Here is a 25,197-nt window from a genome sequence, read left to right as displayed (position 1 = left end):
GGAAACAGCTCTTAGCATCTCTTTGGAAGTGGTGCTCTCTCCAGCTGTTGGGGAAACCTTGCTCTGAAGCCACAGGACGCTCTCTCAAAGGTGGTCATGAAGCTTCCCATCTTTCCCCTGCTAGATGTGAAGTGAAAAGTATTTGGTGGAAATGTCAGGTAAATAATGCCAGCAAGGAGTACAAGGCAAGGTCAGAGGAGGGAAAGTCACAGAGGAATGGGGAAGAAGCCACCCCTGAGTCTTGATGGGTCAGCAGCCCCTTGCAGGAGGACATGCAGGCAGCAGGAGCAACGTGACAGAGTCCTGGGAGTGGGAGCTGGTGTCACACCTGGAAATCAAGGAAGTCATCACTTGGCTGGAGCGAAAGATGTGGGCCTCAATCTGCACAACCCACCCAGAAAATTGCTTATTCAACCTTGTTGGTTAAGCTCTGGAGACCTCCCTTGATGGATTTAGAAATTAGCCTGCATATTTCCTCCTTTGCTTGCCAAGCACAGATATTTCCCAGGAGCAAAAGACAGACAGGTGGTCCCCGTTTTCTTCCCCCTAAACTCTTTTCATTTGGTGTGACAGAAACGCATTCTTGAGATCCCAGCCTTCTCTGGACTCGCCTCCCCTATTTGCCGTCAGTGATTTACAAATATGCCGAACGGGCACAGAAACAGGTGGATATTAAACTTTTAAATCTGCCTGTCTGGTAATCCGAGCTGAGCAAAGCTCGCCTGTTTCACGGTGCAGAAATGGGCTGTTTATTTTGGGCAGTTGCTAAATTGAGACCCTCATGTGAATTTTACAGATTCGGTCCATTGGCGGGTCTCAGGCCAGTGAGCAGAACTTTTGGGGGGATAGAAGCCAGAGATCCACCCCAGGTGCTGGAGGCTAGACCTTCCTGAGTTTCTGCTCCCCACAGATACACCGCTTCCCACAAACCAGAGAAAGTTAGGGTCCCACGGGTGGGGCTCGTGTCCAATGCCTGTTTCACATGTGATTCAAAGATTCTGCAATTTGCAATTGCATGAGGTCATGCAATTGGATTGGAACCCAGTTTCTTGATTTACCACCTGGTTTCCAGTGGAATCTCACTTCTGTCATAGACCCAACATTATAATGCGAAGGCAGGCTGCTTTCTCCCTAACTATGAACTCGTGCTTCTTTTAGAGACCCGTGAGTGTCTGAAACTCATAATTTGATGTGTACACAATGTCACACACACAGTAAGCAGGTAATAAATCATTTCTGGGTTTGATTTCATTCCATTGGGTGGTTGTGCATTAGTCATACACATTTCTGACGAGACAAGCCACTAATTTTTTGTTCTCTTTAGAGCCCCCTTACTCATCTTTCACTATAGGCAAGATAATTTAGAATTCCTTCTGGCTACATATAGAAACCAACTTAGTTTTCAGCAGGTTCTTATTTCTACAGAATGGTTGTGAAGACCCAGACAAGTGCAAAGAGAAATAAAGGAGCGAACAGTAAAACTAAGTGGCTTATAATGCAAAATTAACTTAAGAAATCATTTATTGACACAAGAAAGAAATACGGAGATAATTGGATTAATTAGAATGATTTTGTTTAAAAATGATGGATGCTAAAGATCCTAGCACAGTGCCTGAGACATACCAGATGCTTAGCACATCATCACAGAGTGAAATGATGATTTCTAGGCACTAGCTGGGTGCAGATGCAGCACCCCCGGTGGTGGGGGACATCTACGAAAAGCATGCACAGCCTTGGAACTGCTGAACAATAAGGTGGACAACATCTGACAGACATGAGGTAGGCTGGTGGTAAATAAACACTTGCCAACCAGTTAGTCAGTCTGTGGTCCCACCAGTACCTTTTCAAGCAGGTGATCTTTGGAAAAATAAAACATTTTACTGTAGGAGAAATGAAGGTGGGTCAGAGGTTTAAAAATATGCCTTTTATACTCGTGTGTGTGTGTGTGTGTGTGTGTGTGTGTGTGAGAGAGAGAGAGAGAGAGAGAGAGAGAGAGAGAGAGAGAGAGAACATGTGTGTATGTGCGTTCCTGTTTCATTTAAGGTGGTTTTTTCACTTCTCAGAGTCTGGGAAGCATGCTGATGGTGAAGTTATTGGATTGGAGGCAGAGCTGGAATGGGCATTGCAGGAAAGGAAGGAAAGGATGGTCAGACTGAGAGCATGTCAGTGTGTGCGATCCTGGGAGGAAGGGACGGCAGTGGCTGCCACTGATCTCAGGCAGGTCAGCCTTTGTGATCAAACTGCTCAATAGCTATTGATCGGCTGCAGTCTCCTGGCACAAGGAGGGAGGTCTGATTTAAGGGAGCAGTGCATTATTATTGTGAGTAATTAGGGCTAATGCAGTCAAAGCTTCACTAAAGTTTGGTCAAAGTGATGCATAATTTGAAATAACTTTTATTGCACAGTCCCAATCATCATTTACTAACCATGCCAGATAATCCAACCCTGAATGGGTCAGGCTCACTTTTCTGATCTACATATTGAACTAACTTTTCAGGGAGGCTATACATATGCAATGTGTAGAGCAGGGGTCGGGAAACTTTTTGGCTGAGAGAGCCATGAATGCCACATATTTTAAAATATAATTCCATGAGAGCCATACAACGACCCGTGTACGTTATGCATTATCCAGTAAAAATTTGGTGTTGTCCCAGAGGACAGCTGTGATTGGCTCCAGCCACCCGCAACCATGAACATGAGCCATAAGAAATGAATGGATTGTAATACATGAGGATGTTTTATATTTTTAACGTTATTATTATTTTATTAAAGATTAGTCTGCAAGCCAGATGCAGCCATCAAAAGAGCCACATCTAGCTCACAAGCCATAGGTTCCCAACCCCTGGTGTAGAGAGTTCATAATCTTCCCACTGAAACATGCCCTCACCTTTGTATTTAAAGTGACACTATATTATTAAGTAGATTACAGATTCTTCAGGAGCTCAGTAAAACACCAAGGAAGCATACAGTATTTCTGCATGTATAAGACACATCTTAATTTGGGGGCCCAAAATTTGAAAAAAAAAAAGTATTACATAAAGTTATTGAACTCAAGTTTTATCATAAAATTCATACAACTCCTCATCACTGTCAAAACTTCCATCCATTAGCTTGTCCTCATCTGTGTCCTATGACAAATCACTGTCTTCAACAATGAGCACAACAACAAGCGCGGAAAAGCGGGAAATGCAAGTAAAAAAAAATCTACAACCACAGTTTAAGACACACCCAGTTTTTTAACCCCAAATTTTTCAAAAAAGGGTGCATCTTATACATGGGGATATACAGTAATCTCTGTGGTTCTGCAACTGAATAATGGAAAAATTAGCAGACATAATCTCTCCTCTCCTCTCTTCACCTCTCCTTACTCCTCTCCTCTCTTTTTCCCTCCCCTTCCCTCTCTCACTCTCTCTATCTTTCTCTCTCTCTCTTTCACACACACACACACACACACACACACACACACACACAAACACACATGCCAATAATCTCACCTCTTAAATCCAGGGAGAAAAAAAGACAGGATTGCTATCATCAAATCTCAGCCGCTCAAGGTGTAGGCCAGTTGGAGATAACAGGGAAGCAGAGTGAATATGGTGTTTAGTTTGTATCTGGTTTGCATCAAGGCTAGTCCATTATTCTCTCAAACCAGAAGATCTGCCTTATTGAAGATGACTAGCGCCTGTGACTAAGTAGAACTATTTAACTTTCATATGTCTATTATATTTTTAGACATTTTGCTTCTGAAGGCAGACTAGAAATACTAGGTAAACCATTTAGTTGTTAACCAAACTGTCCTCCCAATTCAGAACTGACGGATGCCTGTAATCAAAATGCAAGCCTTTAAACTTGAAAAACCCTCTTTACAAATGAAAGAATGGATTATTAAACCTAATGGGACCAGAGTGAAATCTAGTAGCATAGTAGCTGGAGCAACATGATCATGAAAATTGATTCTAACTCCCAAATTTTGGGGTGCCTGATTTTTCTTTAACCAACTGCCATTTAAGGAGAAAGGCTCAGAATAATGAAATAATATCCAGGTGCAAGAAGCACTTGAATAGGAGTTGAATAATTGTAAAATTATTTATTTCGTTTGGTTTTTTTGTCCTATGTGGAATCATGATCTGAAACTCCTAACCAAAATAATAAGTCACTTCAGCCAAAAGGCTGATCTTTCAAAAGAACCAAAATAGAGCAAATAATTGTTCAACAGGATTTGGAATATCTAAAGCCCATAAATATACAAATTGATGAAGGCTTCAAATTGTAAAATAAGTTCCTGCAAGTCCATACTAATTATTTAAAATATACAGTGGAAAACCCTTTTTAAAAATATTGAGAAAACTTTATTTTAGAAACAAATCATTCAAGCTGTCTGAAAAGTGCTACTAATAGACTCATTTTGAAGCAGCACAGAATGACTGTTTGCCTGGAGAGCTCTGCAGAATGTGAGGCCCCCGGAAAGTTCCCCACCCCTCATCCCTGGGCCATGAGGAGACCCAGCAAGGTTCAAATCTTCCATGCTTCCTTGAAGACACCATCCCAACACAGGCTTTCTGGAAAACTTCCAGAAATCCGTTTTAATTTTGCCCAAAAAGGATGAAATAAGCTCTTTTCTGATTTAATTTGGGTATCCTGGAGCAGCTTAGCTGATCCCGTGACCAAGGCTGTAAACATTCGAGAAGCAGAACTCTCCAGAATCTGGCTTTCGGTCCTCTGCTCCCACCCCATCATCTCCTTGGAAATGTCAGCCAGCACTAAACTTTGGGATCTTCTCTGTCAAAGTGTAATTTTCAAAAGCTATAAACTCAATCCAAAGATCCATGGAACTCTAATAAGGAAAGTGACGTGGTGATGGAGCTGGTCCAAAGATGAATGGGAGGAACCGGGCATTATGGGAGTGTGGGCATTGGAGAAAGAACATCAAGCAAGATTGCTCAATTAATGTCCCCTAATAGGGAGTAAAACTGTAATCTCTGGGATTATCTTTTCTACTGGACAGACACCATTTGTACCATTTTTGGGGAAAAACCTACAAGTTATCATGTTACTAGGCAGAGTCTGGGCCTTTTAATCAGTAGTGGATAACAAATCCAAAAAACAGGTACATTTTTCTAGAAAATTAATATCATTAGGCAGGCTCATAAAATTATACAATACTCTAGGACTCTAAAAAGACAAGCACCCTTCTATTTGCCTTGTTTCTAAGTTTTGGCTCAATTTTTTTTAACATCACACCTAGCCTGTGCAATGCTCTGGTTGAATGTATATATTCTTGCTTTAAATCCTGCACTGAAATCTCAAAGCTGTTCCTACCAGCTGGGTGATCTCAGACCTCAATGAAAATGGGAGAGAGCATACCACCTAGTGTAGAGGATCGTGGTGAGGAATAAATGAGATCATCCTTGTGACAATCTTGGCACCATGCTTGGCACCTAGAAAGAGTTCAGCAATTGAGTACTCTTGTTGCTACTAGTTTGTTGCTGCTGTTATTGTTATTGCTATTTTGGCTTTCCACCTGAATGTTTCTGACTTCCTCACCCCCACTCCCAAGCCAACTGGATGGCTAAGTCATGGTTATTCTTTAAGACTCAGCATGGATGCTTTCACCTCTGGGAAGCCTTCCCTTATATTCACATTGAGAACCACCCCATGGCCCATTTGGCTGCCACATCTTCTGTGCTCCATGGCTCCCTAAGAGCCCACTGATCATTGATCTCTGCATTTAATTGTGTCAGTGCTCATGTCTGCACCCCACCCCCATGCTGGACTGCCCACTCTCCTATCATCAGTACCTAGCACCAAGGTGGACAAACAATAGATAATCATTGTATATTAGAAAAAATGTGTTGAACAAGTACTTCTTGTTCAAAACCATCTGGTGCATAAAAAGCATAGCATCATACTCTTTAGTGTTAAAAGGCAATGATGTGCCCTTATTGACTACATCTGCACCAGAAATAGCAAATCACCCTGAGGATGGTCATGATACAGAGCAACCTGAGAGGGACCTCTGGGGCTTCCAGAAGCTTTGTTCAGTAATGGGAGACCAGTGCCCGGCTAATCCACCAGGATTATCATGGGGGAAGATCATGCTCAAGTTTAAGAATCAGCATATAGGGTATCATATAGGTAATGCATGAATATGTGTTTATTCAGATAAGGACACTCTTGTGTCTCCCTTTACTTGAAAGTTCTATGGGGTTTTTCAGGGTGAGCCTGTCAGCAGAAAGCTAGGTATAGGCTATACCTTAATTAACTTCCATATGATTGTCCTGTGGCTAGAATACTGGTTTCCCGAGGGAAGTGACCATTTCCTATCAAGGTTTTTGTCTCATTCAGTAAAGACTGAGTATCACATAAATCCCAGAACCTTGGGCTATACAGGATGATAATAAGAGAAGCCAGAGCCAGGGGCACTGCTATTAAACAACATCTAATCGTATATATATGGGTGTCAGGAGCCTCGCACAGCATAGTAGATACTTAATAAACATGTCTGGACATGATTTAACTAAATTATTTTTTTCTCTGCAGAGCTGAGACTTTAGAGAAGACAAAAGGTTTAATGACAGGTTTGAAAGTCTGTGTCTGTGAGTTTAACTCAATTTATTTCCTCAAAATGCTTCCTACAGATTACACTCCCAACCTCCTCTTGCCACAGTCAGACCCTCTTAAAAACAGAGTAATGATAATAATACATTTTATCTTCTTCCCAGTGATAGTATCATTCACACCTCCATTGAATCCCTGTGGGATGTTTGGCTGTGAGGCCAGCTCGCAGGGGGAGTCAGGTGCGATTTTATTGTAATGAGGACTGCACGCTCTCAGGCGAAATGCAGGAAAGAAAACCTCCCATACGTGAAGCGATTTCTATTAAGATACTCATTTTATATCAAATATTCTTTATAAATGGAAAAGAATGAAAGGAGGCTCATCCAGGGGCCGATTTTATGCAGCCAAGAACGAAAGGGCAGAAATACTTTATGATCGGTTTTGAGATAGCGGTGTGCCTGCCTTATTCGCTGGCGCTTTCCGTTTCCAGAAGTCTAATTAGATTGTTGGTTTAATGGTAGCGAGATAATTTAGTGGCAACTGAAAGCAACTGTGTTAATGAGAAGGGGGGAGGGGCGCAGTGCTTTGCGTTTCCTGTAATTAATGGAGAGTTTTTGAAAAACTTCTGGGTTCCAGTGAAGTTGGCACACTGAGCCCAGCGGTTGAGAAGGGGGGCAAGGCCTTTCCTGCTCATTGCTGCGGAAACGGCCTCAGGCGACGTGGAAGAACTGTGTAATGACTGTCATTAAGAATGATCTTTAGTGGTCCAGGCAGGCAGGAGTCAGTCTGGAGAGAAGAAAGACGGAGAAAGGGACAGAGAGAAAGAGGCAGTGAAAGAGAATAGAGTAAGGGTTATAGACAGATGTGACAGAGACAGACAGGCAGACAGACAGATACACAGGCATAGCACTCACCTTTAAGCCTCTCCATTCCACCTGTGGGAACCACTGGAGGAATGCCAGAGTGTCCTTCCCGGAGGGTCTGCTTCTCCTGCCGCTTAACCTGGAATTGACCAGAAGGTCTTAGCATAGGCTAGAAGGCTCCTCTGCCAACCCTTTCATGTTGCTGGTGAGGAAACTGAGCCCAGAAAGAAGGAATGAATGACAAAATGTACCTGACTAGGAAGTAGGGAATCTGGACTCCCTCTGGCGACCGCACAAATGCACAGTGGCAGTGGATTTGGAATTCAAGGAACAGGGTTATGATAGCCCCCAGTCATTATTAATTCATTCCCTCAGCAACCTGAGACAAGGTTACTGGGTCTCAGTTTCCCAATCAGCGAAATGGGAAAAATAATGTCTGCCTTTGAGGCAGTGGTAAGGGAGAAAATGAAATAGCAGATTAAAACACCAATCACATATTCCAAACAATATATCACTTTTATGAGCTCTCTCATGTCAAAAATGAAGTCATGTCATGTTATGATTTACATCATGTTAAGTCATAATTTAGTCATGTTATGACACAAATCATAACATCCATTAGCCATCATTAGAAATTTTATCCTCACTTCACCCTCCAAATACCCTTATCTTAGGGCACAAAATCCCCTCTCAGTAAAGATATTAACTGCCATATGGATCTCAACTTTCTGAAACTTGTATAAGTCTTTGTTAAAAATCGTCAAATGTTTTTAAGCACTTGTCACGTTGATACATATAAGCCTAAGATTAGACCTGCCCTAGGGGAACTTTCAAACTATTTGGGAAGTCCTGACCCCAAAACATGAGGTGACTAAGTAATATTCTAATAGATGAGTAGATGGAATAATCTCAGAGACTAACAAAGCTATAAGTTGACAATTGGCAAGTCACTAATTTCCAACTGAGTGGACCAAGGGATTTTGGAAGACAGAAATGATCTGGATAGAGAAGAGTTGAGATGGCCTCTTAAGGATTAATGGAACTCAATATGCAGACAGAGGAGGAGGGACAAGTCAGCAACATCTCTGGGACAGGAATGTGTCTGGAAATAACAGATGAGGCTGGAAGAGGGTTGAGGTCAGAACATGGAGTTACTGAAATTCTCAAATGAGGCATATGACCATTCTGAAGAGCAGTGATGAACAAAATGGCAGCCACGGATCAATAGCAGTTTGCAGTTGTATTTTGATTGTGCTGCAGAGGGTCATACGGTTCTTAAAAATTAATTTGTGGTTTGGATATGTCAGATACTTTGTATAAAATCAAGATTTCTGGCTTTTTGAAACTCAGGCTGTCTAATAATTGGGGGCTCAGATTTCTACCTATCAACAATAGATTGACACAGAATAATGTTTACCTATAAGATGGGCCATATTCTCTTTAGTTTCCCAGCCCTCTCCCCATCCACTCCCACCTTCCTTTATAATCCAGACCAACTTCACTCATTATATTGGCTGTCTGGCTCCCTATAGGAAACCATAAAAGGAATTTGAACCACAGAAAGTTAACACAGTCCAAACAATGTGCAGGAACACATAATCTAGCAGAAGTAACAGGTAATCTTGTGTTATTTAGTTATGGAATTTGAGGGTGGGACAAGCCCTTTGAGACTGTGAAATTGAGAGAATGTGGCACTGCAGTGCAGTCAACAGTGGTGAATTGATAGGGAAACCCAGGTCTCATTCTCATCAAGGAAACCCAGGTCAGTCCTTATCTCGCTCTTTGTCTTCTGTGCTTCCTTAAGGAAACATGGTATGAAACTGGCTTTGGAATAGGGCAGCCCTGGCTTGATTCCTTGAGTCCATGACCTCGAAAATATATGCCCTGGGGAAAATTATTTAATCTCTGTGGTCTCAGTTTTCGTCTCTGTACTGTAACACTAGTAATGTCCTCACGTGGTTGCTAATTAAATGAGGAAATCTGTGAAATACTGCAGACTGCACTATGGAGTCTCCAAAATATGTTCGTTTCTTCTTTCTGTTAATTTCATATGAAGGCAGGAACAATGCATTTCTCTTACCTGATACGGCCGATGGGATGATACAGAGAGTGGATATTACAAAAGAATCATCGAGTACAGGAACAATAGAAAACCCTGTGCAAAAAAATGAAAGTCCTTTTTCTCTCCTGTCCCCCACCCAGGACTTCTAAAATGTGACATCTGTTATTTTAGTGCTTGTAGTCAGCTCTGTTAGTTTATGTTATGAGGTCTGCTTTTGAAAGGGACACAAGGAAAGTCAGCTGCTTGCATGGCTCTCAGAGTATCTCACCTGTTGAGGAATCCCCTTCCCCAGGAATCGTTATGCATTTCCCTCTATAAACTAAGAGACACCAGATAGTTTTTACACAACATGGAGAAACATGAGTTTCTACTACCAATAGACAGGTTCAAAAGACAGAGCGAAGGTCCTGGTGGAAGGCCTTGCAGCTGTTCCATGATCCCAGCAATGTCTGAACACCCTGTGTGGCCTGGACCCAGGACTTGCCCCATAAAGATGAGAGAGCCCAGAATAAAAGAGAGTAAGCCTGATATTAGCTTTAAATTCAGCAGGGGATCTAGACTAGCCTCAAGCAGCGTTCCTGGGTTGCTGCTGGGGTTACAGTGCTCAGAAAACACTCCTTGAAGGGACTGTGGTGCCCTCCAAAACCTGAAGGTATTTTGAGAGGATTTTTCTTATTTTCAAATCCAGTTTAGTCAGTGCCTAAATGAAAGCCACAATCCTGGTCTTTGTCTCGTGCAAGTTGCCAGAGTTAAGTGATTTGGGCTTACATATGGAAAGTTCATTCTGTTGTGTAATTAATGGGAAGCAGACTTTGGGAAGCTGATGATCCAGGCCCTTATTTATATGAGAGCATATGTCTGTGTTTTGTTTATGACTCACTCTCTTACTCCACGAATTGTAACTTGGGTTTGTTTATACTAACTTTTCCTAGAATCCAAGCCACATGGTATATGAGCCAATAATTTATGGTCTCTAAAAGGGAAAGATGATGAATGAGCTTTTCCCTCTTAAATTGTCAAATCTTAAATTGAGGAAGAAGTATTTGCTGCCTTGAGTCTGTCCAAGCTTATATTAGGAAAAAGGAAAAAAAAAAAAAAAAGGAAAGCAATAACTTAAAAAAAAAAAACTGGTATAGTGCTCAGAACTTGACTGTATAGATATTTGCCAAGAGAGCATATGAAAACTCCCCCACAATAAACCATTATAATTTTGATCCAAATGTTCAGCAAGGAAAAGACCATTCATATTCTCTCTCCCTTTTTCCGTCTTTCTCTCTCATTCTTGGTGTTAAATAATTAAAATGTAATATATACTTGTCTTCATTTTCCAAGGGACCCATGGTTTTAATCATTCTCTGGGCTTAGATATTCAAACTGGTTTGCTTAATGGAACTAAACAAGTTCCAAACTTGTTCTTATCATTGGAATGCCACTTCCCCATAGAGTGGTTTGGGTATCAGTCTGTACTTCTGTGCTTTTGGTCATAGCTTAGATTTTCCAGACAGTTAATGGGGCTCTGTGATAAGTAGGAAACAACTGAAATATGGGAGGAACTGATTTAATTTACAGTGAATTGGGATTCCCTTCAGTAAATCCTTCCATATTTTGTACATAGACTTTACAAAGTAGATGTTAAGCCTTGGTTTAGGTCAAGTCATGTAAGTTGATTTCAGTTCAAGTAAGTCAGCTGAGCTCTGTGCTGGTCCCTAGGGGTAGGGGCATGGGATTGCATGCCCAGCATACTGCCTGACACAAAGTGGGGCTCCATCAATATTGGTTCCAAGAATGAGTAAGAAGGGTTAAGACATGGTCTTGCCCTGTAGGAAACACGATTTAAGTGGAGAGATAAATGTAGATTGATCCCATCATCTTAATGCAGCACAGACTGTAAAGTGCTATCAGAAAGATCCAAGCAATGTAGAGGGGACCAGAAAGGTTCATTCTGAAAGGAGAGTCTTGCCTGCTGGAGAGCTCCCTTGGTTAGAGATTGCCCTGGAGCGCAGGGGTTGCCAATTCTATCCCCGCTCAGGGCACATACGGGAGCAGCTCAATGTTCCTATCTCTCTCCTCTCTCTCTCTCTCTCTCCTCTCTCTCTCTCCTCCCCGCCTTCCTCTCTCACTAAAACCAATAAATACAAATTTTTAAAAAAGAAAGAAATGGATTCTCAGATGGCTTTTAGGAAGACAACTTAATTGGAGTTCTAAAGAATGGGTAGAATATATCAAGATAAAAATATCAATAAGAAGCTTTAAGTCTGAATCATAAACTGAATTCCAGTGGAAATTGGAAATAATAGAGTTGGACACACACAGTAGGCTATGCAAAGGTATTGTTTCTGTGGTACATCTATCATCTATTAACTAGACAGACACAAAAATATGTGAAAGTCTAAAGCAAGGGGTATAAATTGCTTATTATTTTTATAAAGAATGCAGGAAGACTTTGTTGTATAAATTGAAATATTTTTTATAAAACATTTAATAAAAGAAAAACAATAGTATGCATTTGAGTCACTTGAATCATGCCCAGAAGGAGTTAAAGGGGTAGTCATTAACTTTGAGGGTATTTAAACCCTATAGAAAGCCCTAGAAATCTGGGCACTCCTTGAGAAAACAGAATTTAGATTCCAAACTTTCACAGCACACTAAAACACTTGAGTAAAAACAATAAAATTAAACTTGGCAGATTTAAAAAGAAGGCTTGTATTTAAGCTGAAAAACCAATTCCACATGGTAATGTCCAGTTTGGTGTGGCAGATTACAGAAAAAAATTTAAGAGAATTAATTGGGCTTCCATTTAATATTAGCCAACAGTGTGTTAGTGACACAAACACACACACACACACACACAAGTTGGGTTGTTTTTTGTTTGTTTTTTTAACAGCGTTATTAATGGACATGTAGTGCCTTGATTACAGAAATTAATCCAATTTTTCTGCACGAATCACCTTATACTTGGAAAATCAGTTCAATTCTGGACACCAAAGTTTAAGTGATATCTGGCAGATAATAAATTCTCCAGAGGACAGTGATCAAAATGGAATATAGTCTAGAATTCATTTCATACGAAACACAGATGAAGGGATCAAGGACATCTTACCTAGAACAGAGAAGATTTGGAGGTGTAGGACTATTTTTATAGACATATTTATTTAGAAGTAGGGGTCCTACGAAGAAACTAAGAGAACTAAGGAGTGAAGAGTCAAGACAAGCACCTCATTCTTCTAATAATGTTTTGGTCAATATGTTTCCTATCAGGTTCTAAATAACTAGCCTGAGTCTTTAAGTTAACAAATGAAATTATTAAGTCTAGGAAGAAAATAAAACATGAATACCTACCATTTGATATAATTCTTAAATTTCTAGCATGGTCAACAATTTATTTCTACTGAGCCTAACTATTATAAATATGAAAATTTTCATAACATCCTATTTGCTACATTATTCTTTATTCATTCCTGTTTTTTCTGGGGTTTATTATTTTCAAAATTGAGAAAAGAAAATTAAAATACTCTCACAATGAAATATGAACATGCACCTATCATACCTGGAGTATTATGTAAAGGATGGTTATTTATGGTTAAGGATATAGCTATGTCATGTTTGAGAAGGAAAAAAATATATAAAGGGCCCATTGAGAGAATATGACCACTCCTGCCATGTGACCACCTGGCATGCTGTGAGACTCAGCAGATGTAGCATTAAACTTTTGGCGTCAACTACATTTCTGTTCAGTCTTTCACATTGTCTAGTCAGCCTGTCAGGGCTTAAGCCACGTGCAACTTACAGAAGCCAGAGGTGACTGAAATAGACCGGGGCTAAATGGCCCTAGTCTTCCTTGGGTTATGAGTGTTGCCACTCACGATTCACTCCTCGCCTAAAGCGTAGGAAAACACTCTTATCTGAATAAGTATCACCCCCAGAAAAACTCCCAGACTTAAGACTCTTCTGAGGACCCCTCCAGCTCAGTTCCTATTAATGAAGATGCACAGTGCATCTTATAGGCTGTAACCACCTCTGTTGCTAGTTCTCTGATCTCTGAGCACTGTCCACCTCATCCACCTTTCTCAGGCCTGCCAAAGTCCTGGTTACCTTTCTCAGAGGGTCCTTGAGCAAGCTAGCCATGTTCTTACTCAGCCCAAGTTCTCTGTGGGGACAAGTTATCACTGCCTTTATCTGTCCAAAGCCACCAGTGATGTGTCCCAAACCCAGCTCACAAAATGACTGGTATCATTCCCTTGTGGTCAGGGAAGTTGAGGACTATACAAGCCTAAAGATTAGGACCTCAGCACTGCCTAAGCCAGTAAAGTAGCAAAGAATCAACCCATTCCAGAAGTTCTCTATGGGTAGGACACTCTTTGACTGCCTTGGAATTGCATGTAATTCAATTAAAGGTGCTCTAGGGAATATAAGGTTAATGACATCCAGGCTTTGGTCTCTAAAGCTTACAACCTCAAACAATCCCACAGGAAATATTAATAAGGCATCTAGTATGAAAAAGGAACTGTGTTCTTTGTCACGAGGGGAATGAACAAGAACGCACACTGCCTGTCTTCAAGAAGTTTAATGCCTCTTATGATGTGTGCTCATAGAAAGTGAGGATCTTCTAGGATTAAATACTGAGTTTACAAACTTTCCAGGACTTTAGAAGAAGAAAGGAAAACGTTAAAGCAGTCCAAAATTTTGATCATGTGATGAAATCAGTAACATAATTTTGCAGCATTACCACATGTAAATACATATTGAAATATGTACACTCATCTTTTAAAATATAAACTTTAAAAGGTTGAGATAAATCTGAAATAATAGTCTGAAAATAATTTTAAATTTGATTGACCTTTCTATTATTAAAGAACCAAAAACATTTTTACTGCCATCTGCATTTTATACACATTTTAACATTTTAGGGAAGCCCAGAGGTCTAGAGGAGACAGCCACCCTGCTGACTGGCTGTTCGGTGCCCTTTGCCACTTCAGAATTTGCACACCTTCCCATGCACAAGCACACCCGACTGCTTCACCCTCCATCAGCCGAATGGCCAAACAAGACCAGGGTCCCAAAGCTGCTGCAGCAGAGAGAAGATGTTCTTTGTCAATAAACCCCTAAGAGGGCCAACAACATACAATGGAGAAAAGAAAGCCTCTTCAACAAATGGTGCTGGGAAAACTGGAAAGCCACATGCAAAAGAATGAAACTCGACTATAGCTTGTCCCCGTGTACTAAAATTAATTCAAAATGGATCAAAGACCTAAATATAAGACCTGAAACAATAAAGTACATAGAAGAAGACATAAGTACTAAACTCATGGACCTGGGTTTTAAAGAACATTTTATGAACTTGACTCCACAGGCAAGAGAAGTGAAGGCAAAGATAAATGAATGGGACTACATCAGAATAAAAAGTTTTTGCTCAGCAAGAGAAACTGACATCAAAATAAACAGATAGCAAACTAAATGGGAAATGTTATTTTCAAACAACAGCTCAGATAAGGGCCTAATATCCAAAATTTACAAAGAACTCATAAAACTCAACAACAAACAAACAAACAATCCAATAAAAAAATGGGAAGAGGACATGAACAGACACTTCTCCCAGGAAGAAATACAAATGGCCAACAGATATATGAAAAGATGCTCATCTTCATTAGTTATCAGAGAAATGCAAATCAAAACTACAATGAGATACCACCTCACCCCTGTTAGATTAGCTATTATCAACAAGACAGGTAATAGCAAATGTTGGAGAGGCTGCGGAGAAAAGGGAACTCTCATCCACTGTTGGTGGGACTGTAAAGTAGTACAACCATTATGGAGGAAAGTATGGTGGTTCCTCAAAAAACTGCAAATAGAACTACCTTATGACCCAGCAATCCCTCTACTGGGTATATACCCCAAAACCTCAGAAACATGGATATGTAAAGACACATGTAGCCCCATGTTCATTGCAGCACTGTTCACAGTGGCCAAGACATGGAAACAACCAAAAAGCCTTTCAATAGAAGACTGGATAAAGAAAATGTGGCACATATACACTATGGAATACTACTCAGCCATAAGAAATGATGACTTCGGATCATTTACAATAAAATGGTGGGATCTTGATAACATTATACGGAGTGAAATAAGTAAATCAGAAAAAGCAAGAACTGCATGATTCCATACATTGATGGAACATAAAAATGAGACTGAGAAACATGGACAAGAGTGTGGTGGTTACCAGGAGTGGGTGGAGGGAGGATGCGGGAGGGAAGGAGGGAGAGGGTTAGGGGGAGGGGGAGAGGCACAAAGAAAACTAGATAGAAGGTGACGGAGGACAATCTGACTTTGGGTGATGGTTATGCAACATAATTGAATGACAAGATAACCTAGACATGTTTTCTTTGAATATATGTACCCTGATTTATTAATGTCACCCCATTAACATTAATAAAAATTTATTTAAATAAAAAAATAAACCCCTAAGAGGACAAAATCATTTTGTAGCCAAGCAGTTACTGTGCTTCAAACAAGCTACTCACATTTTCAGAGAAACCCCAGACTGTATTAAGATGACTTTAAGAACAAAATGGAAGCACCTTGACATTCGTGATGAGTCCCCTTCACCTGCAAACGCTTCATACTAAAGTAGGGTTTCCAGACTGGAAAGCAAGACTACTGTACTGGTGCTGGTGACCAGCAGGATGCACCCCACCTCGCAGATGCCTCACCAGCGAAGGCATCTTGCCATCTTCAGAAGTGCTTTTAAGGCCAGGGTTGTAGAAGGTTAATTTAAATTCAAAGGAAGAAAGGAGAACGCTCGCATGCCAAGGCAAGTTGCTTCATACATCCCATTAAAAAATAAAAAGCAACAAGGAAAACAAGAGATCATTACTGAGTTAAATTTAAATACAGAGTACAAAAAGACATACAACTCGCACTGGATAACATTAAGCAATTGAAGTCCCTTGAGCATGTACTTGCTGACTCTGGACGACATACCAGGTTGCATACTGCTGCATAAGTGACCTGTGCCAGGAGAAAAGACAGGGTCTTTACCATCAAAGAGCCTTCTAACTTGGATCAGCATACAGTGTAGTTTATCCCCACCCCGCTGCTTGTGCTCCTGCAAGGCAACTCAACTAAACACAGTTCAGCAGTCCCCGGTATTACCCGTCCCTTAGGGATGTTCAAACAGTAGGGAAAATTCTAATGCATCTAGAGATAAATTTGCCTCCCTCTTCGACCCACCCACAAATTTCTTGTAAAACATGGATGTGGCTTATACATGGACAAAGTACAGTCTCTAAACCATTAGCACCTATTTTGTGGAAACCTTTCATAAAACAAAGGCTTACTAGCCGTCACCTTGCTCACAGAGCCTAGACCGCATCTGGAGAGTCAGTGTGCGGAAAGCAGTGCGAAGTCCGGTCGTTGGTTATCCTAAAGGACATGGCAAATGAATGAAGGCTGATGAGCCAGTCCCTGATAATGGGAATAAAGAGAAGGAAAATCTCTATCTAGACCAAAACCATCTCAACCATTTGCATGGCAATTTTAAATACCGAGAAAGGTCCAGATTTGCATTTTGCCTTGGCCATTCATAATAATAATAATATTAAAACTGACAAAGAACAGGCTCTGGCCACATGGCTCAGTAGATAGAGTGTCATCCCTGGCATGCCCAATTCACGAGTTCAATCCCCGATTAGGGCACATGTGAGAATGAGTACACAACCAAATGGAATAACTAAGTGGAAACACGAGTCAATGCTCCTCTCTCTCTCTCTCTCTCTCTCTCTCTCTCTCTCACACACACACACACACACACACACACACTCAAATCAATGGAAAATATTTTCATAGAAAGAATTAAAAAACTGACAAAGAACAGATACAGGACAATTATAGGAAGGAGGGCAAATATGGAATCAATCTTGCTGCAAGAGCCCAGAAATTACTGTCTAATAATGAAACAATTTGAAGGAAGAGAAATCTGAAAACACTTAGAGGGACAGTGCAATCATAAGCAGTAGGAGAAAGGTTTGTGAATATTAAACCCTGCCAAGTCCAAAGTCCCCCCCCCAGGACTTGAAAATTATTAGATGAAATAAATGTTACAGAAAGCCACCTTGCATTTGGCAAAACAATTGATAATGAGTATAGGAAAGAATTATAGCAATCTTTAAATCTAGAGTAGAACACTGTGAATGTGTAGTCTGACCATCCCATGTAATAGACGAAGAAAAAGAGATCCAGAGAGGCTGAGAGCTTTGTCCCGGTCCAGCCACCCCTGCGTGACATCCTTCCTGCTGCACTGAACTCTGCTCCTGTAACACACGGGGACAATGGTCGCTCTTGTTCCATTCATACTCCTGCTTACCTCTTCCCTTCCTTAATATTTTGAAGCCAATCCAGATGATACCATATTTCACCTGTTCATATTTTAGTATGTACTTCTAAAAGATAGGTACTTTAAAAAGGCATGATCCCACTGTAATTATGACACCTAAGAAATTTAGCAATAATTATATAATATCATGCAATGCCCATTTTATCTCTTAAGTCTGTTTTAATTTCACCTCCACCCCCTCCCTTACCTGTCTCTCCTTGCATCTTATTTGTGGATGGAACCAGGTTGTTCGCCTGGAGAGTCCCCGCCATCTGTGTTTTACTAAGAGTCCCCTTGTGTCCTTGTGTATTGTGGTGGCTAAGTCTACATGTGGCTGCCCAGCATGGTAGCTGCTAGCCACATATGTAGCTATTAAAATTAAAATTAAATTAAAAATTCAGTTTTCAGTTACACTGGCCAAATCTCAAGTGCTTAGTAGCCACGTGTGCAGTGCTCAGACAGCACAGATGTGGAACAGTGTCCACCAGTGCAGAGATCTCCTGGGATGAAACTACCCATAATTACAGTGGGATCATGCCTTTTTAAAGTACCTATCTTTTAGAAGTACATACTAAAATATGAACAGGTGAAATATGGTATTCACCCAACTTTGAAGGGAAGAGTCACTGAAATCCCATCCACCCACTGTTTTGCCCATAGTTGGTCCCCTGCACTGTAGTCACTTTAACCTCCACACCGGGATACAGAAAATGAGATGAAAATTCATTTCATTTCAGGAATCTCCATGTTTTTAATCTGTGTAAATGGCACACTTACAAATACTTTTATTTTTTAGGTTATTTTGCCATGGCAATGTATTTATTTGTAGCTTATTCCTTTTAACAGAGGTGTAATATTCCATGTATCACAATTGGTCTGTTATCCTTTTAATTAGATGGTTTTCAGCCTTCAGAGCTTCAAGGGCCGTCCTGTTACAAACGAGTAAAGGAGCAGCCTGGACATGGGCTACCTAGGGCATTGAGCTAATGCATCTTCAACTCTAGTAGCTGTTGCCCATTCACTCTGTCAAATAATTAGCCAGTGGACACTCCTGCTAACGGTGTGCAAGTGTCCCCACTTCCTTACCGCGCTAGCAATATTCGGTAGTTTCAGACTTCCAATTTTCACCAACGTGGGTTCGTGCAGCAAAAGTATAAATACAAGCAAGGAATGAGAAGCACGGAGCTGAGAGAGGAGCCCAGACTTAGCTGACTGTATAAAGCATACAGCCTCCGTGGCACAAAGTTAACATTCACTGACTGGGAATGTGGGTGCATAGGAGTCAGTCATGACCCTTTTAGTCTGTAGGGTACGTTTACACTGCTCAGCTTTAAGTTTTATTTTGTAATCATTTATTCAACACAAGAGCTCAAAAATATGCAGCATATAATAAATTATTGAATATAGTATTATCTACTGGGTTCCTCTTTTTGTGTTTGTGTCTGATATTCCATGCTAAAAAGAAAACACTGAGAGAAACAATGCATTGGTTATCACTGCCCCAGATCACTCCAGCTCATGGTTTTTTTTCACAAACTATTGCCAGCTAATTGCCCCAAATGATTTGCTTTGTACATGCATGCCATATTATATATCACATACCATTTCTTCCTCTGTGGGTGACATAAACTAAAAAGAGGGTAAAGTGAAAATGGAATTGGTATTTGGAATAATGCCAGACATTCTGTGGTGTATTTTTGACTCGTTTTCATTTACTTGTGAACTCTGTAGACAAGGAAAATTGCCCAGCTCTGATGTGGAGGCCTGCTAACTCTTATTGTCACTACATTTGCAACGATTGTTTAAAAAAAAATCTGAACGAGAACTCTTTTAGAAAAGAATGTGGCTATAAGGTAGCAATGAATAGTAAACTTCATCAATCCAGAAACTATTTTTAAAAACTTTCCACGGATGAGACACCATGTTGCCCCATAAAGGACATAAAGACCAGGGAAAGTTTGTCCGTGCATCTAAGAACTTATAGTCAAGCAACCTTTTCTTTTTACAATACTACCTATTTTTGTAGTCAGACATGCACTCTGGCTTTCTTCTATTTATTTTTATTTTTATTTTTCTGAAGTGAGAAGTGGGAGGCAGAGAGACAGACTCCCGCATGTGCCCAACTGGGATCCACCCTGCATGCCCACCAGGGGGCGATGCTCTGCCCATCTAGGCCGTTGCTCTGTTGAAACTGGAGCCATTCTAGTGCCTGAGGCAGAAGCCATGGAGCCATCCTCAGTGCTCAAGGCAACTTTGCTCCAATGGAGCCTTGGCTGCAGGAGGGGAAGAGAGAGACAGAGGGAAAGTAGAGGGGGAAGGGTGTAGAAGTGGATGGGTGCTTCTCCTGTGTGTCTTGGCCGGTAATCAAACCTGGGACTTCCACACACTGGGCCGATGCTCTACCACTGGGCCAACCAGCCAGGGCACTTTCTTCTATTTTGATCTTTATAACTTATTTTGAAGATTGTTCAGGAGTTATTCATTGCTCAGTGAGTCTTGCAGTGACCTTTGGCCAAATGCAATAACATTTTGACCTGCCCTGTGGAATTCAGAGCTTCCCACTTCACAAAGCTAGTGGTATAAATAACTTCAAGGGAAACCCTCCTTGCAGCCTGTGGTGGGCACAGTGCATGAGAGAGTTTGGAGAATACAGGGGAAAGAATGAAGTGGGAGTTTCCAGGAGTAAGTGAGAGTGATGTTCATGTTTTCAGCATTTTCCCCTCGTTTCCCTTAAGATATTTATTCCACTTCTCCACTAGTAGGTGGAAAAATTGGGAATGCCACAACAAACTATGTTGCTAAAATGAAACACATTTCTTAGACCTGCAACATTGAGTAGGATCAACATCTTCTACCCTACATCTGGGCTTCTTGGGAGTTAACCTTCTGGGTAAATTATAGCAGCAAAGAGTTAAGTGAAGACACACTTCTTAAGTTTATGAATGGCCAAGGGAGGGGCCAGTGTGGAGATGGGGCAGCAGGGTACTTGTGAGTGCCCGTGTGTGTATGTGTGTGTATGTGTGTGTGTACACATGAGTGTGCACATGTATCTCCTGAACAACACAAAAGAAAAAACAACTTAAAGGAGGAAAGCACTGCTACGTCTTGAAGGCATTCACACTTTTTTGTGTCTGAGCTTCAAAATGAAGCAGTTCTGAAGGCTGTTTAGTGGCGGCAGTACAGGACTTCTTGAGACTAGAAGTTTGGCTCATAAACTGCAGGAGCATCTGGACTCCAGGACATGGATAGAGCTCTCTGCCGACAATAGCCCCGGTAGCTTGCATGTAAATGATTCAGAAACACCTGGCTGATATTTCCCTTCAGGTTCCCAGAGGATAACCTAATTAAGAAGTACCTGCTCAAGTGGACATCATCAGGCAGCTTGACAAGTCCAGAAATTAGGGGTGGGGGAGTGAGGGATGAGGGGAGGAGAGAATTAGAGAGATGGTATCATCCCAAATAGAGTGTCCCAGAAAATATCGCTCCCTTGTGTCACTGGATGAAGGCTAGGAATGAAATAGATTCGATTACATATTCCAGTTCAGATCAAGACATCTCTTTTTGGAGGTTGATATTACCTAGGAATGATCTGTACATTCAAGTATGTATCAAGATGGCTTGATCTGGAGGGCAGCTTGTCATTCTAGTCATTCAACATGTTCCACAAAAAAGAGAAAGTCTAACTTAATGCTACAAAGGGTCATAAAAAAAGAAAAGCTGTAGTAAGAAAATTTATACTGTGACTCTAACTTGGACTCCAGAGTAGATCCCCCTAAGTGGCATGAGCCTCAGTTTCCAAATCTTAAAAATGGGAACAAGACTATTTCATGGATCATTGTGAAGATTGAAATAATATAAATAGGAATGCTTTGTGGACTTCAGATATCTAATCAAGGTTTATTTTTAATTGTAATAAGGAAAAGAAAAGAATAAGTATGGAGTCCTAAGTCATATCCATGGCACTAACACACCCTAGTCTCCACAGCTGGATATAATCAGTGGTGGGATTCAGCTGGTTCACACCGGTTCCACAGAACCAATACTTAATTTTTTGTTGAGTTCAGCAAACTGGTTGTTAAAATGGCACTTGTAATCAGGGTTCTCTCTAAAGTGGGCGTCTGGGCAGCTGCCCAATATGAAAATCACAAATTTACATTCCTTACTCTTTTTAAAGGTTCATCTGTGCAACAGTATATTCTAAGTGCCTGTAGTAATGTTCATTCTGTCCATAGGAGAAAAAAAATTGCAGGTGAGGACACCAATCAAGAAGCAGTATGCAAATATCTTAAATAACAGTTTTATTGTTTTTTTGTAAGGTATTATTTAATATTTTTTCATTAATATTTATAACTTTCTTATAACATAATCTAGTTTTGTGTACCTCTTTTATTCTTATTTAAGTATTAAATGCATGAAATAATAAAGAACGTTTTCAGTATATATATTTTTTATACTTAAAATGGTAATTAGGGCAGAGAACCCATTGTTAAATTATTTGAACCCCACCACTGGATATAATGCCACTGTCACTGAGTAGACTATGTTTAAGACAGCTGACTTCCTGTGCTCAGTTTCTTCTCTCTTCCCCTCCTGCAGCCAGCTCCTCCCTGAAGAAACGATTCAAGAGGCGGGAGATCGAAGCCATCCAGTGCGAGGTGCGGAAGATGTGCAGCTACACCAAGATTCTGTCCACCAAGAAGAACCTGGACCACGTGAACAAGATCCTGAAGGCCAAGAGGCTGCAGAGACAATCAAAGACGGGCAACAATTTCGTCAAGAAGAGGAGAGGGCGTCCCCGAAAGCAGCCCACCCAGTTCGATGAGGACTCCAGAGACCAAATGCCCGTGTTGGAAAAGTGCATCGACCTGCCCAGCAAAAGGGGTCAGAGGCCCAGCCTGAGCCCACTGGTGCTGGAGCCCGCAGCCAGCCAAGACACGATCATGGCCACCATTGAAGCAGTCATCCACATGGCCCGGGAGGCACCGCCCCTGCCCCCGCCCCCACCGCCACCCCTCCCGCCCCCACCCCCACCACCCCCACCGCCACCCCCACCTCTGCCCAAGACCCCCAGAGGCGGCGGGAAGAGGAAACACAAACCGCAGCCTCCCGCTCAGTCCCCGCAGCAGCCGCCCCCACAGCAGCCCCTTCCCCAGGAAGAGGAGGTCAAGGCCAAAAGGCAGAGGAAATCCCGAGGGAGTGAGAGTGATGTCCTTCCCTAGGGTGGGTCTGGACATCTGAACCTAGGGCTGGGAGAACTGACGCATTGGAAGTGCAGTGAGATGGGGTGGGGACAGAATGCCCTATTGCGGGGACACCCTTGCCCTCCTCTCCAGAAGCTGGGCAGGCGGAATCGGGCCAGATGATGGGGCTGAGCCATCAGTAGTTCTTGGGAAAGCAAAGCAGGGGGTGCGCCTTCAAAAGAAGCTTGTCTGTGCTTTACAGCAGTTCCAAACCAAGCGGCACATCAATCTGGCTAGATCCTTTACAGGCAAGCGAGCAGAGGACCCATCAAGAAGGAGAAAGCTGGTGGTGCTCGCTGACAGCCACCCGACCTCGTCCAAGGTGCGCCGTTGCTGCCACTGCATTTGCTGGCCAGGAAAATTGAAAGGAAAACACCCTCAATTAGGAAACATTCCAAGGGCAGAAAAGCTGCATATTTCTCAACTGGCTTTGTTGTAATCCACTTCCATTTAATTAATTGGTTTTTATTTCTTTTGGTTTTTCAAGCTCGGCTAGGCTTTGGGCACCAATAGCGTCTTCAGGTGACCTGAATCTTTCTGTTAGGGATACAGTGTCTCAGATGGACTCGTCATCAGAAGGTGGAATTCTAGTGATAGGCAACCTTAGACTTGCATTCGTATTCTTCTGTATGCCTCCTCTATCACACATACGCTGATATTTAGCATTGTCTGTTCCTCCTTCTTCTTTGCCCATTATGTACTTCCCTATACCTTTTCATTAACTTACTGGCTGCCTTCTCTTCCTGGATACACACCTAAATAATGTAACCCTTACCTGTGTTGTAATGTTCACCCTTAGCATGCATTCCCAGGGAGCTTGGCTTTGAATCCCAATTCTTGTGAAACAGATATTCAGTATTGATAGAGCCATTTGAATAAGTGGTTCAGAGCAGCTTAGGATGTGTTGACCCAGATGTCAACCAGGTTATTTTTATACTTAAAAGATATCATGAGCGGATAGGCAGAATAAGATGGTTTTAATACCCCACAGCAAATGGAATAACTGACCAATCACCAAAAAACTGAAACCACAGACCCACCAGAAAGACAAGTGTTTAGCAATGCCTTGGTATGTGATTTTTTTTTCTTCAAATAACTGTCATAGGTCATGAAGAGAAAGAAACAAAAAGACAATAGAAGCCCATTATCTCTTGATAATTATTTCTTAAAAGCAAATGGGAGTAAGTGTTCTTATCTGAAAAAAAAATGAATATACTCCAAGGGTATCACCACTCCAATTGTATCATGCCACCTTGGACAGAATATCCAAATTGTGGTTGCCTTAATAAACTCAAACATTTTTGTACATAATGTAATTATAAATCTATCAGTCTGCATGGATGCAAACTGTGTGTGACAAATCGTCTTTTAAATGGTCAATTTCAACTGTACATTTCTCATCCAAGTTGTACTCTAGTCATTGGTTTAGCGTGGACAGATACTCCATCTCTATTACCCGTTTCCGCAGCCCAAGTAAAACACGTTAAGAAGACTCAGAATGAGTATGAAGTCATCCCATTGCCGTAGATGTTTTCTAAAAGTCGAATGTGGAAATTTCAAATGAGTATTTTCAATTTCCTCCCTCATTCCTCCCCTTACCTTCCCAAGACATCAAACACCTGGCGTGGTAGATTATAAAAAGACAGACACTGAGAGACAGAATTAAATGTTCTAATGGGAATTAGAATATCTGGTTTGCCTCTAAATTAAGTTTCTTTACAGGAAGTTGGGACTGGCTGGAAATTATATTATCACTTCAGAGCACATTATTTCCTTAGAGAGAGAGAGGATTTTTGCTGGGAGCGTAAAAGAATAAGAGAGAGGGTGTCTATGGGGGTGAATTTTTAAATTCCAAATTAATATGCTGACAAACATCACAGCTCTGTCATGGCACCAACAGTTGGTTGAAATTACCCAGAGTCATCTGTTCTACACTGTCACCATGGACGCCACATCAGATGCTGCCCACTAGGTCAGTCCCATTTAGTCCTAGCAATATGTAAGTTTAAAGGAATGCATTCTCCTGTACTTTGAAGCTTGCATCATAGATACTCAGTTTGTGACCCTGGTTGACCTTTGGCATTTTACACAAGTTGAACAGCAAAA

At 41.3% G+C, this 25,197-nt stretch overlaps 1 protein-coding gene across 2 annotated transcripts in view; it reads left to right on the top strand.

Moving 5' to 3' along the window:
• SETBP1 (SET binding protein 1) overlaps nt 1-24,887 on the top strand; it is a 356,358-nt gene extending 331,471 nt beyond the window's left edge. For both annotated transcript variants that reach the window (XM_066353555.1, XM_066353557.1), the window contains exon 6: nt 22,448-24,887. In XM_066353555.1, coding sequence (XP_066209652.1) covers nt 22,448-23,070 — 623 coding nt within the window. In that variant the 3' untranslated portion in view covers nt 23,071-24,887. The remainder of the gene's footprint in view (nt 1-22,447) is intronic.
• The last annotated feature ends 310 nt before the right edge of the window (nt 24,888-25,197 follow it).

This window comes from Saccopteryx leptura, chromosome 11, assembly GCF_036850995.1.
Source record: "Saccopteryx leptura isolate mSacLep1 chromosome 11, mSacLep1_pri_phased_curated, whole genome shotgun sequence".
In the NCBI taxonomy this organism is placed as follows: domain Eukaryota; kingdom Metazoa; phylum Chordata; class Mammalia; order Chiroptera; family Emballonuridae; genus Saccopteryx; species Saccopteryx leptura.
The sequence above is the reverse complement of the archived record's forward strand: the minus strand, read 5'-3'. Positions and strand labels throughout refer to the sequence as shown.